Source organism: Triturus cristatus, chromosome 2_1 (genome assembly GCF_964204655.1).
Source record: "Triturus cristatus chromosome 2_1, aTriCri1.1, whole genome shotgun sequence".
NCBI lineage: Eukaryota > Metazoa > Chordata > Amphibia > Caudata > Salamandridae > Triturus > Triturus cristatus.
The window spans coordinates 490919956-490946371 of record NC_140581.1 but is presented as its reverse complement, the minus strand read 5'-3'; the positions used below and the strand labels follow the sequence as shown (position 1 = coordinate 490946371).

Sequence of the window (26416 nt, the reverse complement as noted above, 5' to 3'; positions counted from 1 at the left end):
GGCTAAGACGCTGCCATTTTCTCTTGCGGCCAAGCCACTCCCCACAAAAAAAAGCTATCTTGGAGACGCATTCTGTTTAGGGTGATGCACAAGACTCATGTATACCTCTCCTGCCCCAAGTTATGAAGAAGGAAGCACTGATCGCAAGTCATTGTAGTGGCTCCAGATTGGTCTAGGAGAGTGTGGTACCTAGATGTTCTGGACATGAGCATCTGCTCTCTGATCAGGCTGTTGCTTCAGAAGAATCTTCTAATACAGTAGCCAATCAGGGTCTTGCATGCCGGCCTGCAATCTACACCTCAGTGTGTGGAGATTGAGCAGCAGCAGTAGTTTCCTCCCAAAGTAGTGAGTGTCATCTTGGTAGCCAGGTGTCTGTCTACAAAATCTGTTTATGATGAAAAACGTGTGAGGCCTGATGTGGCATCCGTCACACAGGCCCATTGCAGGCCTAACTGTCATATGTATTGATGTTTGTTTTGTCTTTGGCCCAACAAGGGCTTGCTGTTGGCACTGATAAAGGTTACCTGTTAGCCCTTTCGGCTGTCCTGAAGTAGGCGGGCCAGCTGATCTTGTTCAACTCACTTGTATCAAGGTTTGTTCCACATATTTCTCCTGAAGACTTTCATAATTGCTTCAGCGGGATCTTAATCTGGTCCTTACTATTCTTATGTGTACCTCATTTGCACATTGACACAGCTACCCTCTGTCTCCTGACCCCAAAGACAGTTTTCCTCCTTATGATCACTTCAGCTCATTGCGTGAGTGAGCTTCCAGCTCTACAGTGCAACCGCCATACACCACCTTCTTTTAGGACAAATTGATGCTAAGGACTAGAGTGTCCTTTCGTCCAAAGGTTGTGACTCTCTTTCACGTTAACCGCTTTATCACACTCCCAACAATGTTTTCTCCACCTCACTTCTAGAAAGGGGAGAAGACACTATATCACCTGTATCTCAAGAGAGCACTGAACGTTTACATCGATCGCACCAAAGATCATCGGATGGAGTATCCGCTCTTTGTGGGGAACACCACGACAAAGAATTGCAAGGCTGTGTAGAAGGGGACTCCATCCAGGCGGATAGTCCTCTCCATCTAGGGCTGCTACGTCCTGGCCAAGAGCAGCCCCCTCAGCGTTTGAGGGCTCACTCAATCAGCTTGCACATGGAGCTCCTGTCCTGGATTTTTATCCGGCTGTTACTTGGGCATCACTGCACATGTTCACAAAGCACTACTGCACTGACCACCAGGTCAGATGATATGGGCATTTTGACTTTTTGGTCCTGCATGACTTTTTGGTCTGAGTTTTTCCACAGACCCACCACCAGGGGAGGTGCTATCTTTGGTATGTATTCTAAATGTGAAGAATCTGCAGTTAGAAAGATGCATCAGAAGAACAAGTTACATAACTTTCGCAATGCTCTTACTGGTGGCTGCTCTATCTAACTGCAGAATGCTCACCAACCTCCCACCTCCCCATTATGTTGAATGGACTCTTTTCCTTTTTAAAAGGTTACAATTTAGAGATCTGCATACTGGTACAAAAATTGGTCTTTGGGCTCCGCGTCTGAGGTTTCGGACACTGTCCAGCAAAATAGCAACTTCAGCATTGTTGGGTGGCGCTGATATAGCTTCCCATGCAGAGTTGACGTTGATACATACAACTCTGCCTACCAGTGCACAGACAAGGGCTATGCTAAAAAATCTTCCAGATCCAGTCTGGCGATTGGAGATATTTTAAAGGTGGTAATCCGTGTTTAGATAAGAGTATCCAGCAGAAAGATGGTAAATGAAGATAAGTAACTTATTCTTTGGTCTGTGCCTCCAAATGTCATTGAGTCACAAAATGTTTACAGCGCTCTTTGACATTAGTGGGGAGCCATTTGTGCTCCCCCAAACCTCTCCCAATGCTTATCCCTTGTTCAAAGAAGACTAGTTTAGTCTCTACAACTGGCACCTGTGTAATAAAGAACTGTTGCCCATTCGTGAAGAGCTGCAATAGCTGTCTAATTAGAAGTCTGGTGACTGCTTCCTTTAGTATGATACTAATCTACCTGATGACAAATGGCCCAGTGTTTGCGCATTAAGATCTCCCAGGTGCTGAAACACTGCGCTCTATTTTAGCGGCTTGAAAATCTGGTTAGTAAATTTGCATGAAGATCAGGCTATAAGAGCAGTCCAGTCAACTGCCTCACTCACTCCCCTCCTTCAACACAGGGGAAGCATGTAACGCTGCTACCTCACCGACCATTCTCCACCTGCCAGATCACAGCCTACCCGGTCACCTAACATCCTCCCTACCCTGCCATATGTCCCCTGCACCACAATAGAGATGATTATTTGGGCTGGTTCATCGCTTGTATCTAATTTGAGATATCAGTCTCTTGTATTAGAGCAACAGATGACTGCAGATTTGAAGGGGTCAGTCTAGTAGAAGATAATGGTTAATATATGTAACTACAAAATACCAGTGTGCTGCTTCCACTGAGCCTGAGCTCCACACCCAGTGCAATGGACTATCTGATGAACTTGCTATTTTGTTTTTTTCACGGCCACTATTTCCATTTAATATTTTGCTGATTACTGTTTGAAAGAGGGCTCACGAGTTTACGTTGGCCCTTTCTAATGGATACTACTAATCGCAGATTTGGCACCTTATGTATGAAAATGGATCCGGAAACTCTTGTGATAGCCCCTGGCAGTTGTACGATACAACCACGCTTGCCTAAACCATGCATGCCTTTACAATGCTGTCTGAACTATGACCGCGTCTTTACCAAGCATGTCTTTGTAAAAAAATGTGTTGTAAAGGCATAATTGCTAAAGGGATGTGCGTAGTAAATTGCATATCACACCCCACCTACCCTGTGCCCTAACACCCGATACCTGAGAACTGCAAGCCCTTAAACTAATCTGACCACTCACCCTAAGCCCAAACACTCGGTCCCTGCCTTAAACAAGCATTGGCATAGCCAATAGGTCTCGCCTTTGGGACCTTATAAGTGTTTATCCAGGGGTGAGGTGTTGTTATAACAAGTCTGCAGGCTAGGGACATGTGTTCCAAAAATAAGAAAACAATAAACGGCGTTAATGTTTTCAAAGGTAAGTCTTTTCTCGGAGAATCTTTATAATTAGTTCGGAAATATGATTCTGCACTAAGTATAAAGCATTTGCTGAAGCCTGGTGACATCCGTAGGAGGGTGCTGGATGAATTTGTTGGTACCACCAAGAACTTATTGGGCTGACCGTGTGACTGTTTTTAAATGCAAGCTTGTGCTCTATACTGTTTCCAGTAAGAATGAACTCTTTCGCTGGATTTTCATTGAAAATGTGCACACCTGTTTCGATAAACATGACTGTAGCTTTGAGAGAGACAAGCGATGAAAAACTCCCGAAGGTGGCTGCACTGCCACGGGTGGACAAATGTCACCTGAGAAGGTAGTCCTGTCGGCTAACACACCTGCTTCACAGAATACTCTCAACTTCAGGCGAAAGGCTGGAAATCTAGTAAGGGAGGTTATTGCTCCAGATGCAGGCTGTCATATTAATTAGCCCGCTGCAATTCACAGAGAGACTGCTCGGATGGTGAATGTACCTGCAGCAGAGATCTCAATGCAAGCAGCACCTTACAAACAAGAATTCTAGTGAGAAAGCATGCAAGGTTAAAGAACCTGCTACTGAGATTTGAATTCTGTAGGTCACATGTTCTAACTTGAATAAGCCAGCTCAGAAGGCACCAGTCAATGAGAACTCTATGTAGCCTGTAGGCCACATGTTAGAATTGCAGTATAACAGCTCATAAGACTAATGCAACTGTTGCAGACATATGTATGTCATCTTCAAAACACTTGTTAACACTGAATAAGGCAACTGATAGGGTTCACCTACCTGCCACAGAGATGTGTGTGTAGCCTGCAGGCTCCAAGGCAGGGTTCTAGGGAGAAGATGATGAAGGCTTGTGCACCTGTACCCGAAAGGTCAGGGATTCACTTTCAGTTCGACAACTCGGGGGATTAATGCACCTTCAGCACAGATCTCTTTGTCAATTGTCACCTATCGGTTAGAAGTCTAGTAGAACAACTCCATGGCTTAATGCCTCTTCAGCAAAGATCTCTTTGCCATCTATAGGTTAGAAGTCTAGTAAGACAACTAACTCCATGGGTTAATGCACCAGCTATAAAGATCTGCATGTAACCTGCAAGTGACAGCATCTAATCCAGTAATACAAACATGTGCGGCATGCCTTTGGCCAACGAGAGCACACATTGAGTGGCGAGAGAGCGTTCGGTTTGTGCTTGTACAATTTCACTGGTCAGATGTGTATAATGCTGGTATCTAATAATCTAGAATGCCCGTGGTGACAATTAAAGATCACTTCTTTAGAGTCGAGATACACAAGTGTATTTTTCCGCATGTTGTTGCTGTGAGCAGATTATGCAGTTGGAGATTTTTTTGAGCTGGCTGGCACAGACCTGGAAGCCACTGTTACCCAGAAACTAAGAATTGGAAAATCAGTTTCCACTAGGCACTGTGTGACACGTGTTTATACAGCGCTACTTCGGGAGTTGCCAAGCTCTGTACACACATGATTCATAACCCAACGTCGTGGAGCTCACGTTATTGAGGCCTTCTAAGGGAAAAGAAAGGCTCACTGAATTTGAGCCGGTGGCCTGCATATCTTATCCGCGACTGCACAACCCACTGAGCTACGCCACAGTGTCATAGAGGTGTCTGCCAGGACCCCTTGCTTGCTGCCTGCCACGACCCACCACCCCTGCTCACGTTGTCACGTGCAGTACACGCAAATCACTATAAAAAAAGATTCATAAATGGTGTTCCCGCCCATTCCATGCTGTCAATTATTTTGAAAAAGTCCACAAACCAGCACTTATGCGATCAGGGCGTGTTCCAAAACTATACGGTGAGACATTTTTTTCAAACAAGTATAAAACAACGAAAATCCCTTTGAAATGATCATATATATATATATTAAATTCACGTACATGTCCGTTCACAAACACAGAAGTGGCCCTTTAACCCGCGCACAAGCAATAAACAGTTTAAGCAGTGAATGGGAACAAATCAAACCCACGACTCTAAGAGGGCAGAGACAACTGATCTGCATTCCAGATGCGGTAAGCTTTCGGGATCTTAAGTAAACCAGCAGAAAAACTCCCCCAGGGAGTTTAAAATGCGCATTTCAGGAACACCCAAAACAACATAACCAGGGCCCCCTTTTGCACGTGTCGACAAGGCTCAAGGCAGCTGACCCTGATGGTCTGGCCCCATTAGTAACAAGCGCAAGCAAAAAAAAAATGGAATTCCTTTCCGAGCACGAAGCTGAACAAGCCCGTGCACGCGAGAGTGAGCATCAAGCCATATGTTTTGAATTATCGCGCCCGTGTCTGGGCACAATAATTCAAAACATATGGCGCCCGTGCGGGTAACCGCAAGCAATAGGCCACACGCACAAGCGTGTGGTCAGCTTTTTGAAGCCCCCTTACAATAAGTCTCACAGATCAGCGCATGCGCGCTGCTAGGCGAGACCTAAAAATTACCTCTCCCTGAGCCCCTACCCCGGCCTCTGCCCTGTGCCCTAAAACCAACCCCATCCTGCCCTTAAAACTACCACTGCCCTGAGGCCTACATCCCTGGCAAAAACGACCCCGACCCCAGCCCCCCGCCCTGAGCCCTAAAACTTACCCCTGAAACTGACCCCTTTCAACTTGAAAACTGCTCCTAACTCCCTGCCCTGAGTCATAAAACCCCGACCCACCCCACCCCTCGCCCGCCCTTTGCTCTAAAATCCTGCCCCTTCCCAAAAAACAACCCCAACCACCCCATCTCAGCTTTAAAACTGACCCCACCCCTTAAAACTACCCCCCCCCCCCCAACCCAGCCCCACTTGCCTGTCATGTCAGGAGCTTCTTGTACCTTTCCCGCCCATTTGGACATCTAGACCACTATGCGCGGTTCAGGCAAGTGTTGTTCCGCTTGTGGGGAAGCGGCATGCGCGTTTGCAGTATAAAGGCCATTATGCACCCCTGGCAGGTAGTGCTATCTGTCCTGCCTCTGGATATGACAACACAGTGATGCATATAGGTGCCACCGTACACACGGACATCATTTCCTCTTTTTTCATGCTCTTCGGTCATGGAACTAGAGCTTAGGTCCTTATATTTTCAAGTAGTGACATTTTCTAAGCAAAACCTTTTTTGCCAGTGTGCAGGGATGTCCCCCCAAAACCACAGGACAAGTAGATGACTGTCACAGACCCACACAACATCTGTTCTAGGTGACTCTGCACCAAGTATGAGTCTAAATTGTTTAGTAAATGCTCCCTGATCCACACTATGGCCATCAGGGAGCAAGAAGCTAAGCTTCATCGCCAAGCTAAGCAAATAAGTTAAGTCCTGCTCCAAGTCACAATACTGTTCCAGTTCACCATCTTTGGGTAAGTCTAAGACAGAAGTCGAGAGACAAGCTAAACAGAAAGCACAAAAAGTCAAAACGGAGCTCTTTGTCTCCTTGAAGCGCCTGCTGCCAGGAGCGGTTTCATAGTCTGCATTCAAAATCAGGTTGATCCTCTGCAGTCTAAGTTTTCTGATGTCCTTTTCTTTGTATTATTGTTGGCCTGGCAAGGCTTTGCTGTGGGAACTAATAAAGATCATTTATCTGCCTTTTTGGCATTTCTTTGTTTTGCTTCATCAGCACTCGTTAGTCAAATTCCCCCATTGTGACCCATTCTATGTAGGAAGCTGGCTCTGTATATATTATACCAAACTAAGGTATAGTGTGCCGAGTCCAGTGGATCCCCAGAGGTATAGTAGAGGCTAAATTAGATAGTCACTAACAGCCCTCCTTGTGGTAGTATGGTCGAGCAGTTAGGCTTATTAGGAAGGTGTGTGTAACCATTATTTGTATTCACACAATCGAGGACTGATTACACACACTCAGAGACAGAATCCAGACCAATAGGGTAAGTATAAATAATATTTACTTATGTTTTATTTTTAGAACCAAGCGGGACCTGGTACAGGTAGGTAATATGTACTTTCATTTGTAAAACTTTACACAGAAATGCAATTTAGAATCGATTTGCAATTGTTGAGATTTGTATGTGCTTTAAAAACTGTTTAAATTACAGAGATATTACTTTTGGATTACATCGACTACTCCAGTAGATATGCCTAGATATCACACCTAAGTAAGACTTTTTCAGGTTTACAATACAGTTACTTTTCTTTCATACAAAAGTTCAGCTCGACACAACATTTTTAGGAAAAAAACATCACAACATTGGTTCCTATGGGAAAAAGAGTGTTAACGGTTTATAGGTAAGTACTCGACCTGTAAGTATGGCTTTTGGGGGGTTAGGACCAAGGTTATCCAAGGCCCGGGTTAGGTACTCAAATTACACCACCAGTGACACTGGGACGGCCAGGTGCAGGGGCCCAGTGTTATTTAATGGGGTTAGGGGGCACCTCGGTTGGGGGCTGCTCATGGGCAGGGCACTCAGTCTTGGGAGCCAAGATCCTTGGCTTAAGGGCAGGGCAAAGGTGGTCCCAGGTCAGCACCAAATCCACACGACCAGCAGTGCAGGGGCGGCCGAGTACAGGGTTCTTAGGAGGTGTCAGGAGCCCAATGCAATCCTATGGGGGTTGCTGATTTGGGATTTTGGCTGCAGGCTTGGTCCAGGAAGTCTAACGGGAGGAACCAACAGGAGGACAGGTACGTTGGAGGGCTCAGGGACGTAGGTGCACCTCACGTTCTCGTCTCCAGGGTGAACGGCGGCCGGATGCAGGTGTTCCCTTTTAAGGTCGGATTTCACCTTACCGGGCCACTCGCGGTTGGGAGGTCTATGAGGAGAGGCTGCAGGAGACGTCGGGGAGTCCTGGAGGGGTCAACTCATGATGGACTCTGACTCTGGAGCGCTGGGGGAACTTCCAAGGCCCGGTGGTCTACTTGGACTTGGGCCGTTGGCGACTGGCACAGTGGGGGTTCCAGGCATCGAGTTTCTTCCTCCTCAGCAGGCTCAGAGTCTTTCTTTGGAGTTACTTTTGAACAGAGCTGCTGTTCGCAGGAGATCTGGACTTTGTTGAAGGCAGTCAGTCCTCCCAGGGGTTCTGGAGGTCGCTGGCTGCAGGACAAGTCGACTTTTGGTGCAGGGTCTCCTGATACTGAAGATGGGCTGATAGGGCTGGGGCCAAGTCAGTTCTTCACAGCCTCTTCTGCTGTGCAACTTCTTTCGTCCTTCTTCGTAGGTTACAGGAATCTAAGGAGGCAAGGTTCAGGGTCTCCCTAAATACTAAATTTAGGGGTGTTACAGGAATGTGCAGGTCGGGACCAGTAGGTTCCTTCCTTGGGGTGCGTACACCCCTTATTATGCCACCCTCCAGTGGGAGGGGGGGCATGAACCTCTTCCCAATTGGTTGGGTCCCCTCATCGCCAAGATGGATGGGACTGAGATGTGTTCTTCACCTGAGTGGTGGAGTTGACAAAGGAGTGGGTCACCTCTCCTCCTAACTCTGTTTTTCCATTGATTCCCCTGCCCAAAGTGGGGGTCAGAACCGGTGGAAGCCAGTTGCTGGGGCAGTAAAAGGCAGGGACAGCTTACAAAGGTGGCAGGCCTTTAAAGCTTCCCCTTCGTGGACCCACCCCAACCTGGGGGAGGGGCATGACACCTCTGCCCAGGATTGGCTTTGTTTCAGGACCTAGATAGTGGAGGATCTCTACCCAGGGGTTTAGAAACCAATCTGTCTGGTGGCAAATGGTGGTCCAGCCATTCAGGAACCACACCAGGGCTGGGCGTTTTTAAGGGGCATCTCTAAGATTCCCTCTGTGTGAATTTTACTTTAAATCCCACATGGGTGTGCTGAGAAGTTTGCTACCAAACACCCACATGTTCAGTAAAGCCATTATGGAGCTGCGGAGTTCAAAATGACCAACTCCTAGACCATACACTCTTTATGGCTTTACTGTACTTACAATGTCTAAGAATGGACTTAGATACTGTAAGAGTACAGTGCTCATACAAATGGGGTAGCTTTCCTAGGCCACAGGCAGTGGATTACTGACATGGCATACAGGGTTGTGTGCCATGTCGACTCTTCACTTTTCTCTGCACCAAAACACGCAGCTTGCAGTGTGTGAGTGTGAGGGTGCAGGGTCTCGAAGGGTGGCATAACAGGTGCTGCAACCCTTAAAAGCCTTCCCTGGTCACAGTGCCATTAAGACCCAAGGTGCCTTTTACAAGGGGCTTATCTGTGGCCAAAGATTTGCCAATTGTGGGTACAAAGGTACAGGTATGGGAAAGAGCACAGACCCTGAGAACCTGATTGGCAGGGACTCGGGGCACATTAAGTCAATGTGCATCGAGTGTCAAGCAAAAAGTGTGGAGGCGGGTTACTGCAACAGAAACCCACTTTCTTACCGTCTATGAAAGGGCTTTTGTTCCCGTTTTCTTTCCATTTATTATGCCACAGTAGTACAACAATTTAGTTCTGACATTCTTACTATGTGCTCCTTTTAAGCCTCTTCTTCGTTGTTTCATGAGATGCTTAACTCTGAAGACCATCTTTCTCATGGCACTTGCTTCTGTACTTTTTAATACAGCCTCCGTACATTGTCTTCTTCCATAACAAGCTGGTTTTTCCCAAATGTGGTGTCACTTTTTCATATAGTCATCACGCTCCCCACTTTTTTCTCTGTGCCACATCCCTCTGAGGAGGAGAGGCTACAACGGTAGATACACATCCGGTTCTTAGCTTCTTCATTGATAGGACTAACAGCTCTTGATTAGATTGGCAATGTGTACAAAGGAAAGGTGGTTAAAAACGGAACTCATGGTGATGAACTGTCCTGTGAATAAAAGCGTGTTATGCCTTAAACGTGAAGGCTTTTAGGCTTAATCTAGCAAGATGAAGGTAACAACTACAGCCCTAGCCGGTGGTGTCTCTATTTTAGGCAACTACCAGGCAGTCACATGGGCATCCTTCCATACTTTCACCTGGCACTAATATAATGATTCTCAGGTCCACAGAGAGGGTAATTTCGCTTGCATGGTCCTGCAGAAGTTGCCCATGCAATGGTATTTGGTAAGAGTCCTAGAGCAATATACTTACGTAGGCATAAAGGGCTAACCCAGCCACTTCGTTTTAATTAAGTGTATTATATTGTATGAACTATTTATATTGGTTAAAGGTTCTCCATCACTTCTGGAAATCTCAGTAATTTCCATATCAGTGCTAAGAAAATACAGACTTATGGTGTGTGATCTGCCTCAGTTATCATCTAGTGGCAGACAGACTGGTGATTTCTGAATCTAAACCAAAGGCTTTTACAACATTGCCACTGAATATTTAATGCAAGAGAATGTATCCCTTTGCAAAAATGTGTTGTCACTTCATGTATGAAGAGCAATTGATGGACAGAATGCAGAACAGTGTCATACATTCACCCCAGTACAGAGATTTGGGCCTAAATCCATTTTTTTGTGCTCGCCATGCCATTCCAGTTTGGACCCTCCCATAGGCAAATCAGCGCCCGATGGGACCAGTCCAGCCCAAACTGCCAGGCCAGGTCCTCCCTGGACTGGAAACAAACATCCTAGGACCGGTATCGGGCTTTCAGCCCTCATCAGCCAGGATAGCTTGACTCCAGTGGCATGGAGAGCACGGGACCCACGTCTGGTCATACCCGTCCCACTCGGGTTAACAAATACAAAAAGAACAATTTGATGGACAGAATGCAGAACAATGTCATACATTCACCTCAGTACAGAGATCTGGCCTAAATCATTTAACCCAGATCTCTTGATTGGGGGTGAATGTTTTGATTTGTTCAGCATTCCGTCCATCAATTGTGTGTCTTTTGCTTTCTCGCCCTAAGTGCGCCGGATATGCCCAGACGTGCGTCCCGGGCTCACTGTGCCACTGGAATCAAGTTATCCTGGCTGATGAGGGCTGAAAGCTCGAAACCGGTCCTAGGATGCTTGTTTCTGGTCCAGGGAGGACCTGGCTTGGCAGTTCGGGCTGGACTGTTCCCATGAGGCACAAGGTCAAGGCTGATTTGCATATGGCCAGGTGTAAACTGGGGTGGCATGGTGAGCAAAAGAATGATGGATTTAACCCAGATCTCTTGACTGGTGGTGAATGTTTTGATTTGTTCAGCATTCCGTCCATCAATTGTGTCTCTTGCTATCTGAAAGAGACATGTTAGTGATAAATTCCTTACCTTAGAATTACCCCCAGGCGTCAGACTGGATCCGGACAGTTTTCGTCAGCAGTACCCCTGCGCGTCAGAAGGTGGCGTTGTGCGGCTCCGCGTCCGTCGTGGGCGTTGTGATCGCCGGGATGACGGCGCGGCAGCTACTTAGACGCCACCCTCGCACGCTGACGTCAGGTCTTTCTTTTTTCGCGCCAACAGATTTGGAGAGACCGTTACCCCCAGTCAATTTTTGACTGAGTTTTTTTGGGGACTTTTGTCTCTGTCTTTATTTGAGTCTTTGACTCCTGGTGTTATAGGGAAAGTTGCTTAAGGCCCAGGATTCTGCTCCGCACCATTCAAGATCTTGGTCCCATGGGAGGACGAGGGACCGGTCGCGGAGCTGCCACCTTCGTTCGACGAAGTCTTCGCCCTCTGGGTCCGGTAAGACGAAGCACAAAAAGTCGAAGAAGCGCCGTCGCTCTTGGCCTTCCCCTAGCCGGTCGCGCGACACGGCTGAGGGTGTGGGTGGTGTGACCCCTGCGGCTCCGGAAGGAGCCTACGCAGTTGCCGATGGCGTGCTTGCCTTTCCCGGGTCCGTCGGCGACTCCGGACCAGCTGCAGGAACTTCTGTTAGCCATGGCCAGTCTCTTTGGCTCGTCGGGCCCCCCGGCGCGCCTTCGGTCCCCGCGTGTCTGACTGGGGGTCCTCGCCCTTCTTCATCGATGGCACTGGCCCCGACGTCGTCGACGGCTCTGGCCTCGGCGCTGCGAGACCCCCATGGATCCATGCATGGATCCCAGCCAATGTCAGTTGACCTCGTACGACCTCCACCTACATGGACGTCTACGGCACCGCCGCCAGCATCGGCAGACTCCCCGGCCGATGTCGTCCCTGGCTTCCACCCCGACATGGAGACGGTGCCAAACCGGTGTCGATCGACGCCGATGGGGAATTTTTATCCCTTTCTCCATCTTCCTTCTTTTCCACCTGCCCACCAGGTTACAGAGGACAGGGAGGACTGGGAGGGGTCTGAAGACCCTCTCGCATCCCAATGCGAGTTGGACCCGGACTTTGCAGAGGATTTGGTGGACGCCAGTGATCTAGATTTCTCTCCAGAACCTGGAGCACTGTCTCCTTCTACCGTGGCTATGGAGGAGGGTGGTACTTATTCAGTGGTGTTGCGTAGGGCAGCAGAGGATCTCCACCTCGAGCTCCCTACAGTGGGCATCAGGACTAACCTCCTGACAGAAGTGCTTTGGCCGACGGCTTCCTCTGCGGAGCCGCTGCTGCCCTTTAATGATGCACTTTCAGACGTGCTTTTGGGCACCTGGTCCAGGCCCAACACAGGGGGTCCTGTGGATAGGAACGTGGCCCAACGCCATCGCCCGGCCCCGGGCGACCCCATTTTCCTCTCCCAACACCCTATCCCTGAGAGCTTGGTTGTCCAAGCCTCTGCGTCTCTGAGCGCATTCCCTTCCGCACCTCCAGACAGGGAATTAAAGAAACTTAAGCAGTTTGGGAAGAAGATGTTCGAGGCATATGAGCTGCAGATCACACACTATGCATAGATCGCCATCTGGTGTTGGACCCGGATGTTTGCACTTGTTTTTGTATTGGAAAAGTCTTTGGAAGTCACAAAATAGGTGACTCCTCCTTTGGACCATAGTGCGCATGGGCATTGGCTCCATTGTTTGATTGTTTTTTTCCGCCGTCGGACTCGGATGTGTCATCGCGCTCCAGTTCGGTGCCGTTACCGATCCAACTTTCGACGCGCAATCCTTCACCCTTTCTCCGGTATTGTTTAGATCGCGAACCCTACTCGTCGCTCATCTTTTCACGTCGAGGCCCTCGGTTCCGGTCGTCGACGACGGCCTTCGGGCCTACCTTGGCCATTACATCTGGCACATGGAAAGGACTCCTTTTAAGAAGTGTCCTGTTTAAATCAAGGGACAAATACCATTGGATTCCTTAGTGGTCTCCCAATGCCAGAAAGAGGGCTAACTCACAAATGTCAGGAGAGACTCCGCTTCCCGACTAGGAATCAAAACTCTTGGACGCTTCTGGTAAACGTAAAGCGTCACGAGCTGCCAACATTTGGCGAATCGCCAACACACAAGCTTTATTGGCCAGATATGATAGGGCGCACTATGATGAGCTAGAGACCCTATTGCAACACCTTCCTGACAAATACAAGACCAGGGCCAATGACCTCATACAGGAGGGTAAACTCATAACAAACACCTCCATTCGTTGCTCTCTAGACGTGGCAGACACCGCCTTCCGAGCCATTAACACAAGTGTCCTCCCATGTAGACATGCATGGCTATGCATTTCTGGTTTTAAACCAGAAGTACAAACTACAACACTTAACCAACCATTTGATCAGGAACACCTATTTGGCCCTGCCTTGGATTAATCTCTAGAAAAAATGAAAAACGACACCGACACGGCTAAATCAATGGGAGCCTTGCAATCGTAAACTCCCAGACATACTTTTCGTTGCTCCTCTTACAAGACACCTCCAGAGGCTATTACTCTGACAACCTCTCCACGTCCTATAAAAATCCCACCCAGACCTCATTCACCAGAGGTTATCAAAGAGGGGGTTACAGAGGCAATATTTATTTATTTATTTATTTGGCGATTTGTATAGCGCCTGGTGACCCAAGGGCATCCCCGCGCTGTAAGAAGGTTGTTATCCATTGAGGGAAGGGAAGGGAGGAGGGACATTTATTTCGGGAATAGGTGCAGGGTAGAAGCAAAACCAACAATACTCGCTCCGCCTTCACCCCTACCCAATGACTTCCCCCCACTCACCCCGGACCATTCCACTCCGGTCGGGGGAAGATTGCTACAATTCCTACCTGTCTGGAACAACATCACTACGGACATGTGGGTGACACAAATAGTTCAATCAGGCTATTGTCTAGAACTCACCTCTACCCGCAAACATACCACCCAGACAGCGCCCAATGTCACCAGAACATTTATCGCTGCTAAAACAAGAGGTACTCTCCCTCCTACAAAAACATGCAATATAACCAGTTCCCCTTGCATCAGCAAAACACTGGGGTTTACTCCCTATACTTCCTCATTCCGAAAAAGGACGGTTCTCTGAGACCCATCTTGGACCTTAGACCCCCTAAACCTGTATATACAATCAGACCATTTTCACATGGTCACACTTCAACAGGTCCTTCCTCTTCTCTCACAAGGCGATTTCCTTGCCACTCTAGATCTCAAGGACGACTACTTCCATATTCCCATTCACACCTCTCACAGGGAATATCTCCGGTTTGTAGTGGACGGTCAGCATTATCAATTCAAGGTACTCCCATTCGGAGTCACCACAGCCCCCAGAGTCTTCACCAAATGTCTAGCGGTGGTTGCGGCTCACCTAAGAAGGCAGCAAATTCACATCTTCCCATACCTAGACGACTGGCTCATAAAAGCCAAGTCATACAACCAGTGTCTACATCACACTTTCGCCACAATCCAACTACTCCACGACTTCGGGTTTACCATAAACCATGCAAAGTCTCACCTACAACCGTCCCACATACAACAGTACCTCGGTGCCACAATAAACACCTCAAAAGCACCTGCATATCCCAGTCCACCCAGGATAGCAAGCATACAGAGCCTCATAACAAAATTTCAGCCGCAACACTCTCTTTCAGCTCGAGTGTTCATGCAGTTGATAGGAATGATTGCCTCTTGCATCTTTATAGTATCTCACACAAGGCTACAATAATGTGTCCCCTACAGGAATGTTTAGCGTGTCAGTGGAACCAGGCTCTAGGTCAACTGACAGATCTGGTGTTGGTGGACGGTCGCACGCATCGCTCTCTGCAGTGGTGGAACACCCAAAACCTTTCCAATGGGCGACCGTTCATCGAGCCGGTTCCACAGATTGTGCTAACAGCCAACGCATCGCTCTCCGGCTGGGGAGCTCATCTATTACATCACACCATGCAGGGCAGGTGGACGCCTCAACAAAAATTACTCCACGTCAATCACCTGGAGTTACTAGCCATATTTCTGGTGTTAGTCATTCCAGAAACAAATATCAGGCAAAGCTGTCCTAGTCCGTACCGACAACATGACAGCAATGTACTACATACAGAAACAAGGCGGAACACACTCCCTACAGCTCTCAACTAGCACAAAGCATATGGAGATGGGCTATTACTCAGAAAATTTTTCTCCTAGCCCAACACGTTCCTGGAGTCCAGAACAACATAGCAGGTCCGTTAAGTCGTCAGACGCAAAAGTTTTCACGAGTGGGAACTTCATCCGCAAGTTCTTCAACCATTTTTCCAAATGTGGGGGCAACCAGAGATAGATCTCTTCGCCACACACGAAAACGCCAAATGCCCAAGCTTCGCTGCCAGGTGTTCACACCCATTGTCCAAAGGCAATGCGATATGGATGAATTGGTCAGGCAGATTTGTGTACGCTTTTCCGCCTCTCCCACTCATTCCACTGGTGGTGCGCAAACTGCAGCAACACTCAGTGACTCTCATCCTAGTTGCTCCAACATGGGCCAGACAACCGTGGTACACCACATTACTCGAACTATCTGTAGTCCTGCATCAAAAACTACACCTCTCCCCACGCCTCTTAACTCAGAATCGGGAAGAGATCAGACACCCGGACCCAGCACAGCTGGCTCCTGAGGTCTTAGAGTTCGGTTACCTTAACCTTCCCCCTGACTGTATGAATCAGAGAAGCTAGACGCCCCACCACTAGAGCCTGCTATGCAGCCAAGTGGAAAAGATTTGTGATATACTGTCACAATAACACCATCAATCCTTTAGATGTGTCTATTCAACACATTATAGGTTATCTACTACATCTCCAAAGATGTAATCTAGCATACACATCTATTAGGTTACACCTCGCTGCCATAGCAGCCTACTTACAAAATAGACAACACTTGTCACTTTTTAGGGTACCGGCCATTAAAGCATTTATGGAAGGCCTCAAAAGAATAATTCCTCCCAGGGTGCCACCCTCACCTGTGTGGAATTTAAACATTGTTCTCACTAGACTAATGGGTCCTCCATTCGAACCTCTACACAAATGTGAGTTACAATTTCTAACGTGGAAAGTCGCTTTCCTAATGGCCATTACTTCCCTTAGAAGAGTCAGTGAGCTACAAGCACTCACTATTCAAAAACCATTTTTACAACTCCATCATAACAAGGTGGTTCTCAAAACCAATCCCAAATTCCTCCCTAAAGTTATTTCTCCTTTTCACCTCAACCAGTCCGTGGAGTTGCCAGTATTCTTCTCGCAACCACAGTCGCAGAAAGAGCTCTTCATATTCTAGATGTAAAAAGAGCACTCCTTTATTACATTGAAAGAACAAAACCTTTTTATCAAGACAAAACAGCTTTTTGTGTCCTTCTCACCACCACATAAAGGCAACCCCATATCAAAGTCTGGAATTGCAAGGTGGATTGTCAAATGCATACAAATTTGCTATCACAAAGCAAAACGTACACTATCTATTCCCCTTAAAGCCCACTCTAACCGAAAGATAGGGGCTTCAATGGCATTTTTAGGGAACATTCCCTTGGATGACATCTGCAAACCAGCTACATGGGCTACACCGCACACATTCACGAAACACTATTGTGTAGATGTGCAACCAAACCACAAGGTAGTGTGGGCTAGGCTGTACCCAAAAAACTACTGCAACAGATACTGGTGGTCGCCGCTAAGGAAGGGTACTGCTATACAATCTATGCATAGTGTGTGATCTGCAGCTCATATGCCTCGAACGGAAAATGCTATTTACCAGTATGCATCTGTTCTTGGCATGTAGAGCTACAGATCCACACACGACCACCCACCTCCCCGGCTACCTTTATCTGTTCCAGTATTATCTCATTTAGATACAGCATACATGGGCATCTTTTCTGTTTCTCACAAAACTCCATCATTTCCCTGCTGGCGAAAAAACAATCTGACGATGGAGCCGATGCCCGTGCGCACTATGGTCCAAAGGAGGAGTCACCTATCTTGTGACTTCCAAAGACTTTTCCAATACAAAAACAAGTGCAAGCATTTGGGCCCAACACCAGATGGCGATCTATGAATAGTGTGCGGATCTGCAGCTCTACATGCCAAGAACAGATGCATACTGGTAGGTAGCATTTTCCTTTCTCATCCGCCAGTTCAGGGTTGCGGTCTGTGAACACCGCATGCCTCTTGGGCCGTTATTCCCACTCCATGTGGGATACGGTGGCCAGGTGCTGCCTCTGGGTCAGGAGGAGGCCCGGACGGTGCTCTCCCAAGCTATTGCTGAGGGGAGAGATGCAGCCAAGTTCACGATTCATTGTGGCCTTGACACCGCCGAATCGCTGGGCAGAGCGATTTCCACGACAGTAGCACTACATCGTCACACTTGGCTGAGGACGACTGGCTTTTCCGGGGATGTCCAGAACACTCTGATGGACAGTGTTTTTAAGGACTCGCGGGCTACGGCCAAGTCCTTGGGCCTTTCGGCCACGCGCACTCCTTCGGCTTCTGCTATTCGCTCCTTTCGTGGCCAAGGAAGGGGTGCCCAGACATGTTTGTTTCAAAGCCACAGGCCTGCGCAGCAACAGTCTCAGCGCAGCCGTGGACGTGGTACCCGCCGAGGTGGGTCACGGGGCCAGCGGGTGGGTCAGTCCACCACCTCCCCTGCCACCACTGCCTCCAAACCTTCCTAGTACGGTGTTTTAGGCCCACCAAACGCCAGTGGGCGGCAGGATTGACCATCACCTCCCCCACTGGCGCACCATCACTTCGGACAGGTGGGTTTTACAGATAGTCCGAAGGGGCTACTCCCTCCCCTTCGAGACTACCCCTCCAGCCATGCCACTTCAGTACCACCGCATGTCAGGGAATCCTTTGGCACTTCACCAGCAGGAAGTTGTGGCCCTCTTGGCCAAGGGGGCCATCGAGCGTGTTCCGACGCCAGAAGTAGGTCATGGTTGTTACTCCCACTACTTCCTGGTTCCAAAGAAGGACAAGGGCCTACGTCCTATCTTAGACCTTCGGAACGTCAATCGCTTACTCCGGAAGGAGAAGTTTAAGATGCTCACACTTGCTCAGGTCTTGTCTGCCCTAGACCCGTAAGACTGGATGATAGCGTTAGAATTGCTGGATGCTTACTTACTCATATCTCCGTCCTGCCGGGCCACCGGCGTTACCTGCGGTTCACGGTAGGCCACGAGCACTTGCAGTTCACCGTGCTCTGTTTTGGCCTTACCAGCACCCCTCGGGTGTTAACGAAAGTGGTGCCGTTGGTCGCAGATCTCTGCCCAGATCTCTGGTTTCAGTCTTCCCCTATCTCGACGACTTGTTGTTGAAGGCAGGCTCGATCCAGACTGTCGTCTCCCACCTCCAGACTACGGCCGACCTCCTGCAATTGCTGGGGTTCTCCAACAACGTGCCAAAGTCACACCTGATTCCCTCTCAGAAGCTCCTCTTCATTGGAGCGGTTCTGGACACGGTGCAGTTTCGGGTCTATCCTCCCGAGCAGCGAGTTCGGGACATTCGGGCTATGATTCCGATCTTTCAGCCCTTGTCATGGGTTTCCGTCAGGATGACCTTGAGGCTGCTGGGCCTCTTGGCCTCCTGCATCCTGCTGATCAATCCTGCCAGATGGCATACGCAGGCTCTGCAGGAGGACTTGAAGTTCCAGTGGGCGCAGCATCAGGGGAACCTGTCAGAGTACGTCCAGATCTCAGAGGGCACTGCACGACAATTGCAGTGGTGGCTCACAAACCAGCATTGGGTCAGCGGCAGATCCCTCTCCCTTCCACTTCCGGAGCACACATTGTGTCCCTCCTGGGAGAGGCAAAGATCAGAGGCCTCTGGTCTCCGGCGGAGTCCAGGCTCCATATCAACCTTCTGGAGCTGGGGTCGATCCTACTTACACTGAAGGCATTCCTTCCCTGTGTCAAGGGGCGAGTAGTGCAGGTGTTCACAGACAACACCACTGCCATGTGGTTTTGCAACAAGCAAGGCGGGGTGGGGTCGTGGACCCTTTGTCACGAGGCTCTGCGCCTCTGGACGTGCCTGGAACACCAGGGCATTTTCCTGGTGGTTCAACACTTGGCAGGCTCTTTGAACACCAGGGCGGACAAACTCAGCCACAGGTGCATGATGGATCACGAATGGCGTCTTCACTCGGAGGTGGCGCAAGGTCTCTTTCAACAGTGGGGAGAGCCTTGGTTAGATCTATTCGCCACCGCAGAGAACGCGCAATGTCAGCAGTTCTGCACGTTGGAATTTCCAAGGCGGCACTCGCTCGGCAACGCTTTTCATCGCAAGTGGAGTCGCGGTCTATTGTACGCCTATACGACTTCTACCCAGAGTGCTGAAGAAGATCAGGCGCGACTGGGCCCAAGTCATTCTTGTGGCTTCGGACTGGGCTTGAAGAGTTTGGTATCCCGAGCTACTCAGTATGAGCTTGGATCCCCCGATCCGACTGCCTCCTCGGGAGGATCTTCTGTCACAGCAGCAGGGGACGGTCCTCCACCCGAACCTGTCCAGCCCCCATCTCCTTGCATGGAGATTGAGCGGCTGCAGTTGATTACATTTGGCTTGCCTCCTGTAGTCTGTGATGTCATTCTGGCAGCCAGGCATTCATCCTCTAAATCGGTATACGCCTGCGGGTGGAACAAATGTGTGGCATGGTGCACAGCCAAGGCTGTGGATCCCCCTTCTGCCCCTCTTTCAGAAGTCCTTTTGTTCCTTCTTTTTTGAGACCCGGAGGGCTCTGCTCTGGGCACTATTAAGGGCTACCTTTCTGCAATTTCAACCTTTCTGAGGCTCCCTGATCAGCCCTCTCTTTTCAAGTCCCCAGTTATAAATAGATTTCTCAAAGGCATTACTCACCTCTTCCCTCCTATTCCGTTTGTGATGCCGCAGTGGGACTTGACTCGGGTTCTTACTTATTTTATGTGCGCTCCTTTTGAGCCGCTTCGCAACTGTCCTCTTCGTTTACTGACTTTAAAGACTGCTTTCCTGGTTGCCATCACCTCCGCTAGGCGCGTGAGTGAGGTCCAGGCTCTTTCCTGTAAACCTCCTTTTCTGTCTGTTCATCCGGACAAGGTTGTGCTCCACACTCGTCCTTCCTTCTTGCCAAAGGTTGTCACTGCCTTCCACATCAGGCAAACTATCACACTGCCCACTTTCTTTCCACCTCCGCACCCTTCCAGAGAGGAAGAGAGGCTCCACCGTCTGGACTCAAAACGTGCGCTCTCATTTTACCTGAATCGCACACAACAGTTCCAGGTGGATGACTAGCTCTTTGTTGTCTACGTAGGTGCCAAGAAAGGCCGGGCTGTACACAAGAGGACTATCTCCTGCTGGGTCGTCTTGTGTATAAAAGCCTGTTATTCTCTGGCTAAAAAAGGAACCTCCGGTGGGGCTGCGCACCCATTCCACCAGAGCCACAGCAGCTACAACTGCAATGGGATGTGGTGTCCCCCTGCAAGACATCTGTCAGGCAGCCACGTGGGCCTCGCTGCACACTTTTATTAAGCATTATTGCCTTGACAGCCAAGTCCAGAGAGACGGCTTTTTTGTCCGTTCTGTTCTCCGTGACTTTCTGGTGTGATATTGGTTCGCAGACCCACCACCGGGGTTGGTATTGCTGGGGTATCTATTCTAAGGTAAGGAATCTATCACTAACGTGTCCCTTTCAGATGCACAAGTTACTTACCTTTGGTAACGATATATCTGTAAGAGACATTAGTTAGTGATGGATTCCTTACTGCCCCACCCATCCTCCCCATTCTGCGAACTGATTTCTAGGGTTAAGGTCATCTCTTTCAGGGCCCCAGTTTCAATGAACCAGTGGTCAGTATCTTGCATGGCTCTGTGTTCCTGGCACGGAAAGTCGTGTACAGAACTGACATCAGCGTGCAAGGGCGGCGTCTAAGTAGCTGCCGCAACGTCATACCGGCGATCACAATGCCTATGACGGACACGGAGCCGCACAACGCCACCTTCCGACGCGCAGGGGTACTGGTGATGAAAACTTTCCAGATCCAGTCTGACGCCTGGGGGTAATTCTAAGGTAAGGAATCTATCACTAACTAATGTCTCTTACAGATATATCGTTACCGAAGGTAAGTAACTTGTGCTTCACGCCCCAAATGCGCCGGGTATGCCCAGACGTGGGTCCCGGGCTCACTGTGCCACTGGAATCAAGCTGTCCTGGCTGATGAGGGCTGAATGCCCGAAACCTGTCCTAGGATGCTTGTTTCCGGTCCAGGGAGGACCTGGCTTGGCAGTTCGGGCTGGACTGTTCCCATGAGGCACAGGGTCAAGGATGATTTGCATATGGCCAGGTCTAAACTGGGGCAAAAGAATGATGGATTTAACCCAGATCTCTTGACTGGGGGTGAATATTTTGATTTGTTCAGCATTCCGTCCCATCAATTGTGTGTCTTTTGTCTGTCACTTCATGTATAGCTTTGAACTTGATCAATATGGATTGTAATTTAGTCCGATACCAGTGCTTGTGGCAGCAGAAAAACAGTGGACATTTTGCCTGATCATTCATAGGAACTCAAACACGTGGTTGACTATGGTATGGAATCTTCAAAGTACATCACCCAGTCCAGCCTTGACTAGGCTGATTGGGTTACACTGTGGTCTTGGGTATCCGGCGTCGGCGTCAATCCAAGCAGAGCTTGACGTAGCCCAGCAGTCCCTCCAATCATATAGATTACCAACTATGAGATGGGTCAGCATTTTTGTGAGTCATTCCTATTTTAGAAATCTTCTGAGAGTAGATGACTGACTTAAAGAAGATGGCATTTCAGGTGTTGAATGTGTGATTGTAGGAGAAGGAGCTGTAATGCCCTCCTCCAGCATGTTACAGTCATCCGGGACTGACTGAACCATTTCTTTTATGGGGGGAGGTTTGGCTAACCTTAGTTAAAGTTTTCCTTTTAAGATGATTTCTTGAAATTGCCTTAATCTGTAAAACACAAAAACATAAATGTACAGGGGAAAACTGATAGGGGAAGTAATGGAAATGCAGGTCATAAAACATGCAGCACGGTAAAACTGGAATATGAGGTCTTACTCTAGGTGCCTTTTAATCCTAAATAGAAAAACACAGATACTAAGGTAACTTTTAAATATCAGGGCTCTTAAGACATATATAAACTGAAATTAAAGACAGTGTTTTGATACTGATCATGGTACAACATGTGCTCTTGAAACAACACTACAAAAAACAATGAAACTATGGTATCATAAGAAGTAAGTTTTTTTTCTGACTTTATTACTCTACTCTTTCCAGTACAAGACCCATAGGAAGTAGTGTGAAAGAATATTGTAGGCATGATGATGTAGTAGAGAAAACAATGTATCTTTTTAAGGGGAGGTCTACAACAATACTGAGGCAGAGGCAAGCAATTAAGCAGCAAATCTATTTTATGTATGTTGGAAATATAATGTAATTGTACTTTTTTTCACAGGGCGATACATGGCAGACTGCTGATGATACTACAAAAAAATTATTGGATTGGTGGCATGGAAGATCATTCAAAAACATCCTTGTTTCCAAATCATACTATAACATGTATTGAAATACTTTTATAATCTTGATCTTTATAGAAGCTAATTTTCTGTTTCTGCCAGCTACAAAATACTTTAAATATGCACTTTTGAAGAGGACATTTTAGGGTGGATCTGCTATTATTCTAAAGTAGCACTGAAGTGATCTTCAACACTGTCTTGAAATGATAATCTAAAATATTCAGGAAATTTTATACATTTAAAGCTTTTTGCAACAAGTAAACCGAGCCTTTTATTTTTAAAACCTAATGTAATCTAGAAAATATGCCATTATAAGTGTTAAGATGTACAGCAAACATTATAATTATCGGGGGAGTAAGCACTAATCAGTATAAGCTTTCCATATGACGTTTTACAAACAGGTTTTTAAAGGTGACATGTTCTTCTGTTTTTGTTGTGCACAGGGCTGGACAAATCACACCTAAAACCAATTTTTTAGATAACACACAACTCCTCACCTATAATGTGTGTGGAAAATATGTGCCATACAATAGCCAGTTTCTAAAGAATATTATTATATTGTTCCAAAGTGCAATGTGTTACAAATGAGTTTGGAAAAAAAAGCTGAACTATATAATTATTTACGTCTGGTTCTAGGTAGCCTTGTGACATTTGTGATTGTTTTAATTAATTATTCTGTAGATTTAATTTATTTTTATATGAATGACTTAACATTTGTGCCTTTTTAAACAGTGCCTCTGCTATTTTGTTTCATGAATGTGCCTAATATACTTGTGCAAATCTAAATCTTTTTTTATAGCAGATGTCTGCGACAAGAATACTTGTATGAACATGTTACTGCATTGCACCAGTCAAATTCCTTTGATCAGGATTTAGAAGGGATGGGAGTTAGAAGTTGCTTCAAAGAATATATTTGAAAGTACTGGACGCTGTTTTTAGGGGGTAACTGCAATAGGTGCCACTATTATAAAGGGAAATGCAGGACATTTGTATAAATGTTTTGTCTGAAAAGCATTTCTCAATTGAGTCACCAAAGAATGCGCTGCTTTTAAATATCCTTCAAAGAGAAAGTGGTCCAGACTTCGTAAAGTACAAATGCTTGTTCCCTTTGCTATGACTGTTAAATTATTGAAGCTTCACACGAGGTTTATATGTGTCTAATGGTGAATGTAAATGTGTAATTTCCTTTTAAGAAATTACGAATATAGAAGGGTTTATTGCAGAGGCAAGAAAAGCTGCCATGTGTTTGTAACTACAAAGATGTACATTTATGCATTATAACTAGGTTCATGAATTGTCATTATTTCTGTCATGCCAGTATCTTAATATAGGAAGGTATCAGTACAATGTCTTTTAGCACTCTTACACTAACTTTGTAACACCTTCATACTTTGGTGCTACCAAATATGTATTATTTAACAAAGCTTATCAATTGCAATAAGAAATATTTCCTGGGGAAGGTAAAATTAGCCAACTGGTGTAAAAAATGGTATATTAATGCTAACTATTAATTTTAACTGAAATAATGTAATCAACATTATTTTGTTTAGAATAGCTTGTGGAAAACCACTATTTGTAAGTTTTATTTTACATAATCCATTTAATAGTGTTTATAATACACATGTATTGAAATGATGACGCACATGAAACACCCATGTTTTCATTGTTAAGCAATACCTACTGAAAGCCTTTGATCTGATAGCAAAAACAAATCACATGTATATTTCAATAACAGCAATAATAAGTTCTTCCTTGATTTAAAGTAAATGGCAAGTTTGCCAAAATATATTTCTTTTATATGATAATATACAAGTGATATGTTAGAACTTTTCTTGGAATCTGCTTAGCAACAAAACCAAGTTAATCCTACAACAAGTATTCTTTTGTTATCAAGCAATACATTGGGAATATTTCAAACCTTTTAAAATCCTGAAAGAAATTAGTAAAATGGCACCTTTAGTAGGTAAACATTAAAATTTGGGAAGAATGAAAAATTGAATAGGCTTGTCAAAAATTATTTAACAGTGAAACTTACCATAGATGCTGGTGTCGGAACAGTATTTAGCAAGCTGGTTCTTGCATATGTAGAAAATGATATCTTTGTAGAAGCCTCTTATATGGAAAACAAATTTGTACACACTGAACTGTAGAGTTTCTGCATTTTTATGTAAAGTTACTACTTCTAGTTGTAATAAAAACAATACACTTGTTCTACCGAAACAACTATATGTAAATATTTTAGAATTTTCTATAAAATGTAAATTTTACAAACAAAACCTCTGTAATAAAATGTAATATATAATTTATCAAACTGGTCTATAGTTATGTTTGCTATCTGGTCAAGAAGATCTTCACAAATAATAAAGTATTGTCTTGATATGGGTTGAAAACTTTATCTTGGTGAATGCTCCTTCTGACATATTCCTTATCTAGAAAGTAATCATAGGCATCAAACTAGGTATGAAAATGTCCACTGCAGCAACACACTGCTATTGAAGCCATCAGGTTTCAAGAGGCAAATATTATTGAATGCTTATGGGTGCTACATGAGGTGGATGGGAAACAATAAGGACTCTGGGGCTATTTGACTGTTGCCTACTGATGATTAGAGAGAGATACACCGGGGCCTGATTTTGTAAACACATAGGTGTCAAGCTAGTGCTCTCCCTTCTAGGATTCCTTCAGACATGATTGAGAAATAAAAGCATCCATATCCAAAAACTCTTTTTTTTCAAATCAGAGATCCAGTTTGACATTGAAGCTCTGCTGATTGAGAGGTTCATCAACACTATGTCTGACAATCTTTTAAGGGTGGTCATAGGTGTGTTCACCAAAGGGTGCCTTCTACTGCACAATTTTAACAAAAAATGGCTAAACTCGAGAAGTTCTGAATGAATTATTCCATTATTCGAAGACCATAGTGTCATGTAGTTCCTATAAACCCATTTAGGATCTGCGCGTTTAGACATCATACACTAGGATTGGTGTCCGGACTGATTCTAGACACCCCTACCAGGTATGTTAGCCGGTTTACCAGCTAGCTCACAGTGCCACTAGAAACCCCTCTTACCAAGGAGAGAATAGTTCTTGGCAACTATCGAACATGACAACCCTGTCCCATCAGGGATCATGGAAACAGTGCTATACTTTTCTCTCAGTCACTCACGCTCACTTTGTCTCAGAGAGATACACAGAATAGGGATGTTTTTCAATCAGCATTTATTGAACCAGCATCATTCTCCTGTAAAATAGGTGTGCTGAAACAACCATTAGACAGTAACAGATATACATGATTAGAAACACTAACAGACTAAAAGCATGGTAGATTTCTACCATCGTGCTAAAACAATGAATACAGGCAAGTATATAAAATACATGATGGTAGTAAATGCGTACTCCTACGATGTGACCCTAACTAGATGTACCTAAGTATACCTAGCTTGTATGTGAGTGTAAAGCCAAGAATCCCTCTAGGATAAAGTCAACCCCATTACCTGAAGTGAGCGACTGTGGAACCCCGTCTTGGTCTTGAGATGGAAACCCCGCAAGGGATGTCAGACCACTGCGAGCTGGAGTGTCTGCGTGCAGGAACCTCAGTGTCTCGCATCAGTGTGTCGGCATGGAATTCCTTTTCTCCTCTGACTACCTCAGC

At 46.5% G+C, this 26416-nt stretch overlaps 1 protein-coding gene across 3 annotated transcripts in view; it reads left to right on the top strand.

Annotated features, from left to right (window-relative positions):
* The window catches only part of FCHO2 (FCH and mu domain containing endocytic adaptor 2), a 1031922-nt gene extending 1006852 nt beyond the window's left edge, over nucleotides 1-25070 (top strand). For all 3 annotated transcript variants that reach the window (XM_085632343.1, XM_085632342.1, XM_085632344.1), the window contains one exon: nucleotides 22704-25070. In XM_085632343.1, coding sequence (XP_085488469.1) covers nucleotides 22704-22726 — 23 coding nt within the window. In that variant the 3' untranslated portion in view covers nucleotides 22727-25070. The remainder of the gene's footprint in view (nucleotides 1-22703) is intronic.
* Nucleotides 25071-26416: the final 1346 nt, after the last annotated feature.